Below are 10,420 nucleotides of genomic sequence, written 5' to 3' on the forward strand. Positions count from 1 at the left end.
CCGTTCCCGTGGCCCCCCCCCCCCAAAGCAGAGCACACTTGCTTCCTTAAGTAGAAAAATTAAAGTGGTATTTATGCTTAATATTCTTTAGCATTAATTGAAAGAAGTTACAATTGCCCAGGGTTGTAAACAAGGGATTTATTTTATTGTGAAGAACTTAACACAGAAGGAAAACATTCTAGGGGTGTGATCATTCAAACTTACTTGCCCTCTTTCTTCCCCCCCCCACCCCCCATGTTTAAATATTGACTAGGCTACTGAGTCACCTGCCTGGAGCAGCAAAGAAAAACCAAATTCTTTATGAATGGCTGTAGATTTGGGAACCACATGGTATAGTCCAGGGGTAGGCAACCTCGGCTCTTTTATGACTCATGGACTTCAACTCCCAGAATTCCTGAGTCAGCTACGCTGACTCAGGAATTCTGGGAGTTGAAGTCCATGAGTCATAAAAGAGCCGAGGTTGCCTACCCCTGGTATAGTCATACACAAAGATTGAAGACAGCCACATCATCCTCCATAAAAAAACTAGTGCATGCAATTAACTCTTCCGTATCATAAACCCCAACAACTATGCAGGAAGGAAGGGAGAAATAGTAATCGGTCTGACAGCTGCTAGACAAAGGTTAGTAGATACTTCACGTTTTACCTCAGAAAGCTAGATTTGTGATCTGCACTTCGAATTAAATTTGGCAAACATATTGTATTGCCATCTCTTAACACTTCACGCTATATATATATATAAAAAAAATGAAACCGGCATGCAGGCAAAAAAAAAAAAAAGGAGGGGGGGGGAAGAGGCTGCTAAAGAGAAAAAAAATGGCAGCAGGAACTGGTCAGAATTTAAACCAATAGGAAAAGAGACATCAAGCAGGTTGGAATAGCTTGCTCTAACCCCTTTGTCCTCAATCCTCTACATCGATCACAGTAAAATCATCACGGTAGAATTTGATCTTCTGTCTTGCTTCCACCAGAACAGAAAAAAAAAGGGGGGGGGAAGGGAAGAACTAAAGTTCCTTTTCCACATAAGGCACAGGACAAAATAAACCCCATTTACATTACTCAAGGCGAATGAGTTTTTTTGCTGATGCAAATACGGTGACCTAAGCACAGTGTTCATAATAAAACCCCACTGTTGTACAAAATAAAACTGTTAATGCTAGGTTTTGTTCTTGTACAGTTTGCAGACTGGAGCTGAAATGGTCGCTCTACGTTTTAATGTTAAGACTGGGCTATAATACAACCAGAGTTGTGGCATTGAGTTCAGCTGGTACATTAAAAATAACATCAGACATGATTTTAATACAGTTTTGTTTCAAGAAAATTATAGTCAGTGAGCTCTCCCTAACAGAAGAACAAAGGAAAAGGTGGAGCCATGTTAAGATGAGGAGAAAAATATTTAAGGTTAAAAATGGGCAAAGTGGTTTATTCCACAGCAAGAAGAGGAGGAGGGGTGATGGGTGGTGCTTGGTGAGAGGAACATTCAGCAGCACTTGGTCTTCCAGCCTGTCACACCACTTCCACTGCTGATATCTACATTTTCACTGTTGGGCTCTTTTACAGGGGTCTGTAACAAAGAAGCGATGTGAGAGTTAAGCCAAATTTCACAATTACTGTTCAGTAGAGCAACAAAGCTGAATACACAATTAGTACAGGTAGTCCTCGACTTACAACAGTTCATTTAGTGGCCATTCGAAGTTACAATGGCACTGAAAAAAAGTAACCTATGGTCTTTTCACACAGTTACAACCTTTGTAGCATCCCCAGAATCAAATGGTCACCTTTTGCAACCTTTTGACAAGCCAAGTCAAGGGGGAAGCCAGATTCACTTAACAACTGGGTTACTAACTTATCAACTGCAGTGATTCACTTAAAAACTGTGGCAAGAAAAGTCATAAAATGGGGCAAAAGACATTTAACAAATGTTTCACTTAACATCAGAAAAATTGGGCTCAATTGTGGTCATAATTCTCAGTGGGTGTGCCTGCCCTGTGGAACCAGCTGCCTGCGGAGCTTAGGACTGCCCCCAACCTCCGTTCATTCCGCCGGGACCTGAAGACCTGGCTCTTCGAGCTCTCTGGCCCAGGCTGAGAATTTTTTAATTTTAATTTTAACTGGGTTTTTTATTTTTCTCAGGGTTTTATTTAATCTTTTTTAATTTGTTTTAACGTTTGTATTGATTTTCTTTTAAATGCCCTGTAAACCGCCCTGAGTCCTTCGGGAAAGGGCGGTATATAAAAATAAATAAATAAATAAATAAATAAATAAATAAATAAATAAATAAATAAATAAATAAATAAATAAGTAAGTCGAGGACTACCTGTAATAGTCAAGCAAAAAATGTAAAAGAAATGCAACTTTTTAGTTGCATAAACCCAAAGATAACTTTACTGAAATAATTACTACTTCCCTCCAGAAGTTGTGAATGCTCCAACACTGGAAGTTTTTAAGAAGAGATTGGACAATCGTTTGTCTGAAATGGTATAGGGTTTCCTGCCTAAGCAGGGGGTTGGACTAGGTGATCTCCAAGGTCCCTTCCAACTCTGTTATTCTATTCTTATACTATTCAGCTATACCCTAATTTTCATGGGACTTAGGAAAATGCCGTTTCTTTGGATTGGTTTGTAATTACCCCAACTTTGGTCTACATTGGTGGAATAGTGTCTCCCATTTATTTATGTAGATTATACCAAATTATTTGAGGAACTGTCTCTTCCCAATTACATTTACTTATTTTAACGGGGTGGGTGGGTATGCTACAGTTGCTGTCTACTGAGCTCCACCAGACATGTGACTTTGATGCTGTTGCTACTGCCATCAAGAACATTATTCCTTCTGAGGTGAGTTAGCCCCATCTCTGTTGGCCTTCTTGAAAGCCCTTAAAACTTGATTCTTTTGTCAACCTTGGAAGGGCATCCCATGGTGAACCTACAAAGTGGCTGTATAATCAAATGTACAGTCCTTCAGTGTTAGACTTTGGTTTCTTTTAATGTATTTTAGTTTTTTGTCATTATCTGTACACTGCCCAGAGTCACCATTCATGAAATGGGGAATTATATAAATTGTTAAATAACATAAAATAAATTTTAATATAGCTATCCCTGTGTATTATAACCCTGATGGTTTACAAACAGCAACAAAACAAAAAGCGTAAAACCAACACAGAAATTCGTGGTGCCCCCTAAAAACAGCTTCATATCCAACAGACAACTTTCTTGAGTCCATCCAACACGCTATCTGAAAGATTTTATGAAAAGCAATGTCTGCATCTTAATAAATAAATGAACAAGTATGTTTTTGACTTGTTTAATTAGGGTCTCTTTATCTAGTTTTAGGACCTGTGGGGATAATCAGATCCTATTTATGCAGAAACATTAAGAATTGCAAAGGGTTCACAAACTGTTTTGTAGATGGCAAAACTCACAGACCCAACGACTTGATCATTTGTTCTAGTGTTATGGGCTCAAACTCTTCCCAGAATGCAGACATGGTTGCCCTTGCTCTTCATGTTTTACCAATGACATTCTTGTGTGCATAGCAGCTATGGGCAAGACTACTACTATTAAGTCAGGATCTCAAACCATATTCAGTATTTAATGTTCCTGCCACCCCATTTTCTGCTAAAGATTGCAGTTACCTTTCGAAGAATGTCTTCTGCTAATGTGAGGAATGCCTTCTCAATGTTTATATTTGCTTTTGCACTAGTTTCGAAAAACCTAATACCATGCTCCCTTGCAATCTAGGGCAAAAGGGAAAAAGAACAGTTAGGCTCATTACAAATGCTTCTGGAAAATGCTACACATCAGCAAGTGTGAACCTACTCAAACATACTGTAAAAAGGACACTTAAAAAAAATCCTAATCCAAACACATTAAAAGAAGATTTGCAAGATTAGCAGAACGATTTCTAAGTCTGTCCCAAAGTATATATCTTTTAAAAACATTTTACAAAGCATAATTCATATATGTATAATTTAAAATTCTAGTTAAATAATAGATTATGTTCTCACAGGAATTTAAAGATATCAGAAACTGAGAAAATAGACTTTTACCCAGTCAATTGTAAAATTTATACAGAACAACTTTAAAAATCAACCCAACATTCCAAATTGAGGGAAACCCTCCAGCAATAAATGCAGATTTCTAACACCAGGACTACAAAGTATTCCACATTGTGACAATTTTTTTTACCAATTAGAAGTTTTAAAACATTCAGACCACTGATTGCTAAAAAAATACAGCAGTTTCTTATAAACCAGGAAATACATAAAATGATAATGTTAACTTTAAGATAAGCACATTACAATCAACTCTATTCCCAGCCTTATCAAAACATATAATATGATCCCATTAATCTGGCAGGGTTCAGCCTCACTAAACACACCAAATATATCTTTTAGCCACCAAAAGAATGCCAACCATTGGCCTAAAGGAAACGTAAGACTTACTTTCCTCTATTATCTACACTACCAATGCAGAAAATTGCTGATGTGGTACGCACCTGTTCACCTTTTCCTTTAGGTACCACTCTTTTGTCATCCATATCACATTTGTTTCCTAAAAGCATTCTCTCCACATCTTCGTTAGCATGCTAGGGTGCAATCAAAGAATGATATTTTATATTTCTGTACAGCATTCTATTAACCACGTTATGAAAGTTAAGCTCAGAGGGCATGAGTTAAATTTACAACCCCCTTCCCTTTCATTTTTGGGGCTTGGATGGTTGTTATTTAAGTAAAATAGGTAATTAAGTGTACCAGAGATCAAAATTAGGAAATAATGGTAGTCAATTATAAAAAATATAATAATATACACTCAAGTTATTCTCCAACTGCAACACAAGGTTATATAATACTTTGCCAAGATTGATGTGGTTCAGATTGTACTCTTTTATTGGGACAATTTCACTATGATCCTGTATAGTCCAAAACATATTTAGAATTGGTGAAATCTATGATGTAATAAATTAATATGAACTGGGAAAATTGTATGAAGAATTAAGTTCAATAGCAATGCTTACATATAATCAAAGCACAAAATATGAATGTTTATAAACCAATTCTTGAAAATTAAGTTAAAGGAGCAGGGTGGTTTGGAGGTGATTGGATGGGTCATTGTAAACTGCATCTACATCAGGCTAAAAGATGTACTATATTTTGTCTAGATAGTTTACTCAGTTTATTATAAATGAACTACATTTATCCTACCAAAACATAGTTCAAAAAATAGTCCTATCAGCCTCTTCTTTCATGGTTACAAGCTATTAATTGTGATTACTAAGTCTTAGTCTACAAAAACTGCTCAAGTCTTGGCCCATCATGTTTGATTTATGATGCAAAATCTGTGAAAGTCCAAGCTGCAAATTTAAATATGCAGATTGCTAATTTAATACTAGCTATGAGGAAAATAGTTGTGTTATTGAGTCCAATAGCAAGATTGCCTCAAGGGATACTATTATGCCTAACATATTTTAAGAACCAAGATTGGCCTGTGATAGATTGTAAGATTACTTTCTTTACTCCCACCCCCACCCCCAATACCTGACTCTGTGACAACATTGCCTTACTCCCATTTCCTCTTTACTGTTTTAGTATCTTAAAGTTTGTTATGTTGAGACACAAAATGGCATATAAATGCATTAAATACATGATATAATTAAATCTTATATATTTAAAGTCTATAAAAAGCAACAACAAAATAATGCTGACACATTCTGTATAAATCCTCAAATTTTAGATAAACGGCATTTAAATCCCCTAGGATCATATATAGTGTCAAACTCTTTCCAATTCTTCTGTAATAAGCAGACATCCATCTGAACACATTTTTTTCAAAAAGATGAAAAGTCAAGAATCAAAAGGTATTTAATCTCTTTGCAAGCATTATTTTTGCACTAACCCGCACTAAACTGCTTACCTCATCTATGTTTCTAAGCCATTTGCTGATGTTTTCAAAGCTTTTGGCATTGGTGATATCATACACTAGCATGATTCCCATGGCACCTCTGTAGTAGGAGGTGGTGATGGTGTGGAATCGCTCTTGTCCTGCTGTGTCCCTGTAAAGGAAAGCAATGAAACACTGAAGAGTCTAACAAAATGGGTGAAAAGTATTGGTAGGGGAGAAAATGAATATATCAACCACAGTGGAGCCATCTAAAAAAATGTCTCTGGTTCTTTGGGACCTCCAGGCCTGGTGATGTAACTAGGTCTTGAGGGACTTCTGAGGAATGGAACTATTTGACTTCAGGGTTAGGTGGAGGTGGGGAAAATGATCCGTAAAGCCTTCATTAGTTTTTGATTTCTCAGACAATTACAGGTAATCCTTGACTTACAACCATTCATTTAGTGACCACTCAAAATTACAATGGCCCTGAAAAAGTGACTTATGACCATTTTTCACATTTACGACTGTTGCAGCATCCTCATGGTCATATGATCAAAATTTAGGTGCCTGGCAACTAGGATGTATTTATGACAATTGCCGTGTCCTGGGGTCATGTGGTACCTTTTGAGACGCAAAGTTAATGAGGAAGCCAAATTCACTTAACTCTCTGCGACAATCAAATCAAACAAAGATTTTACTAATTTTACAATCACAGTGATTCAGTTAACAACTGTGGCAAGAAAGGTCACAAAATGGGGTAAAATTTACTTAACAATTCTCTCACCCAAAATTTAAATTTTGGGCTCAATTGTCTTACCTGTACTTTGTACAACTGATGCAGTAATTGCTGCAATAACAATTTTTCCCACTTACCATAATATATTCCAATCTCCTTGTATAATTTTTTTAAAAAATAACTTTACAATTTGGGAAAATACTTTATGAGCTATACCTCCTCATACAAATACAGATTTTTTTTTCTAATCTATTCCTTAATGCAATTTGTTGAGCTCCTTGATTTGTAATCTAGTTTATATGGTTTGTAAAACTGCAGAATATCCTGGGCTCCTAGACAGGAGAGGTTAATATAACACATTTTTTTCAATTTTGTTCCAGTTTAAATTCAGATGGATTTGATTTTGCCTTTCCTGCTATAATGTGGTTCACAATTCATTTTGTTCAGGACTAAGAGAGATCTAGATTTAAATTAAGGTACATTCATATAAAGCAATTACTTTGTCAAGTTTTACAAAAAAAATTCATGATTCATTATAAAAACAAGAGAAAATTGGAAGAAATGACTGGCTGTACATTTAAGTGGCTTATTTAATTCTCAAATGGAGATCAATATTTGAAGAAATAGATTCAGAAATGATTACAGCAACCAAGGGTATGTATCAATTGGCACGTATCAATTCTTGTTACAGCCTAATATTACCATTTGCGCCTCATTCTTACAACAGAAAATGCCAGATATTCTGATCAATAATTTATTGAGAAATGGTTGGTATGCTTATAAGAAAGCTATGGAAAATCAGGATTAGAATTTGCTCAGATGGCAGCATTCTCCCAGTTGCAATTCATTTCACTGTCCTTTGTTGTTCACATATACAACACACTGCATACTATCTGCTTATCTAGGATATTCTATGGAACTGTAGAAGTGGACTAAGCCATTAAACTTCAATGAATTTAATTTTCAACTTGTTAAAAAGGAGCCCTAGCCAGGAGTTTGATCCTGATCGGCTGAAATTTGACTTAGCCTTCCATCCGAGGTCAGTAAAATGAGGACCCAGATTGCTGAGGGCAATATGCTGACACTGTAAACTGCTCAGAGAATGCTGTTAACTATGGAGCGGTATACAAGTCTAAGTGCTATTTTGATTCAGTTTTACCTTGACTTCTTTTAGAACAGAAAGATGGACTTTTATGTACAGCATAGGTAAAAACAATATATTCTCCTCTAAAACAACTGGCTGGAAAAATGGGAAAACATGAGATACTACAGTATATTCACATTTTCTCTAAATAAAATGCACGACCTATGGATAACTCAGAGGCTCAAGTCCTTGAAATTTTAAGAGAACCAACAGATTCATATAATAATTATGGAATATTGGAACTGTATGAATAAAACAACAAAGGCAAAATAGCAAACTTAAGCTTGAGTACCTCATGGTACCCAGGAAAATGGTTTTACAGGGAAGATAATTTTATAAATGCAATACTCTTATACTGATAGCAATAAGATTCTATAAATGCAAAATTATTGCTATTCTCTGAAATACAAAGTAGTCTTTCTTGAACTGAAGTGAACTATCTTGAAAACTATCTAGAAAGGTTTTCTTCAGTTCCAAGGAATGTTTTCCCTTTTTAAAAAGGAATGAAGTGACATTATATTCGCTTACTCTTTAGATATCATATATATCTAAATATCTAATGGCTCTCCTGCTTGAGCAGGGGGCTGGACTAGAAGACCTCCAAGGTCCCTTCCAGCTCTATTCTATTCTAAAAAATTGTGCTGGCCATTAATTTTAATGAAGAAAGAGCAAGATGATTAATTTACAATAATAATCTTCCAGAGTTATTAGAAGTATGTCTTTGTGATTATTTAAAAATAAATGTCAGTGCTCTCTTAACATTTTGTTCCATATATCAAATTTAATGTTTCTTTTATAAGAATTGGCCTGAGGTGAGATGGACAGCAAAAAATAATAATAAGTAAATAAATAAATAAGCAAGTACAATTCATTGGACTTACAGTTACTGTATTCAAGAGAACCAATATACTATCATGGAAACTCACCCAATTAGTTTGGGCTAGTCTCAGCTCAGTCATTTTTTAGAAATAGATTGCTGTGGGTGGAAAATTATGAAGAAAACTTTGGAGGATGAAGTAGGATATAGATTGCCTTAAACTTCAAGGAGAAAGATGGAATACAGGTTTAACAAAAACTAATCCAAATGCCAGTCCCAATTACTGTTATTAAGAAAGGAACTACCTGTAAACTTAACTAACAGACCTTTATACAAACATGTATTTTCCTAAAATGTTTGTCAAGCTTTCTGCCTATTGCATACCATAACAACAATAACAACAACAACAACAATAATAATAATAAGTTGGAAGGGGCCTTAGAGGTCATCTAGTCCAACCCCCTGCTCAGGCAGGAAACCTTATACCATTTCAGGCAAATGGCTGTCCAGTCTCTTCTTAAAAACCTCCAGTGTTGGAGCATTCACCACCTCTGGAGGCAGGTTGTTCCACTGGTTAATTGTTCTAACTGTCAGGAAGTTTCTACTTAGTTCCAGGTTGCTTCTCTCCTTGACTATTTTCCATCCATTGCTTCTTGTCCTGCTTTCAGGTGCTTTGGAGAATAGCTTGGCTCCCTCTTCTTTGTGGCGGCCCCTGAGATATTGGAACACTGCTATCATGTCACCCCTCACCCTTCTCTTCATTAAACTACACATACCCAATTCCAGCAACTGTTCCCTAAGATACTTTGTATCTTAAAATTTTAAGAGAAATAAAATACAATTTACATTTAAAGAAAAGTAAGATCCTTGAATAAGTAATATCAGGTGGAATAACCTTTTTCCCCTTTGCACATACTTCTCTAAAGTTAAAGAAAGAGTTCACTGTAAGCAATTGTTTAATGGCTCATTAGCTGAATTCATGCAACAGTCAAAGTCATTAACTACCAGCATTTACAACTACTACAATGAAAACATGTTAAGCTGACACCAACAAACCACACCATAGTTCATTGCAAAGTATGAACCTCTTCACCCATTTCTTGGAACTTTTCATCTAGAGCAGGCATGTTAAACTCTCGATGTCACATGACATCGTGCAACGTATTGGAACTTTTTCCCCATTGCAGGCAATGGGGTGGGTGCAGTTTTGGCATGACGCATCTGGCCTATGGGCCGGCAGTTTGACATGCCTGAGGAGAATGGAGCTTTCCATCCAAAGAGATTCTGAGATAAGGCCATTCTCAAGACTAAAAGGAGAAACATATTAAATGTGCACTCCATATCTGCTTTGGTCCTAAAATTATTGCCTCTAGACAAGATGGGCAGCACACAAATCTAATAAATAAATAAAAATAGCTAATAAAAATCACAGGAAGTATTTCTGAAAGTCAGAAAGTTTTATTAGTCACTTACCATATCTGTAGCTTTATCTTCTTTCCTTGCAATTCAACTGTTTTTATCTTGAAATCTATCCCTATAAAATAAAAATGAAACAAGTAAATCAACAAAGCAGCATGAAAATATCCACACAAAGAAAAGAACACACACAAATACAGTATATCTGAGAAGTATAAGCATAAATATTCCATCAAAGAACTCCATAGAAAATATTATTTTGAATTTGTTCCCTGCCGCAGGAGGACTGTATTTGGGCTGCTTCTTTGTGCATTTCATTATAGTTACTCTTCTGTTATTCATGTTTTTAATCCCAACAGTGCATTCAGATTTATAAGCTTCTGACAATCAGTTGTAATTAGGACATCATATAAGGTAGGAAAATAAAA

The 10,420-nt window shown here is 35.9% G+C and overlaps 1 protein-coding gene across 1 annotated transcript in view; it reads right to left on the reverse strand.

Moving 5' to 3' along the window:
- Nucleotides 1-1,199: 1,199 nt before the first annotated feature.
- The window catches only part of RAB10 (RAB10, member RAS oncogene family), a 25,949-nt gene continuing 16,728 nt past the window's right edge, over nt 1,200-10,420 (reverse strand). Inside the window, exons 2-6 of the mRNA XM_083348636.1 lie at nt 10,050-10,110; nt 5,913-6,051; nt 4,498-4,587; nt 3,635-3,736; nt 1,200-1,564 (exon numbers count right to left, since the gene is read on the reverse strand). Coding sequence (XP_083204762.1) covers nt 1,481-1,564; nt 3,635-3,736; nt 4,498-4,587; nt 5,913-6,051; nt 10,050-10,110 — 476 coding nt within the window. The 3' untranslated portion in view covers nt 1,200-1,480. The remainder of the gene's footprint in view (nt 1,565-3,634; nt 3,737-4,497; nt 4,588-5,912; nt 6,052-10,049; nt 10,111-10,420) is intronic.

The sequence above is a fragment of the Vipera ursinii genome, assembly GCF_947247035.1.
Source record: "Vipera ursinii genome assembly, chromosome: 1".
NCBI lineage: Eukaryota > Metazoa > Chordata > Lepidosauria > Squamata > Viperidae > Vipera > Vipera ursinii.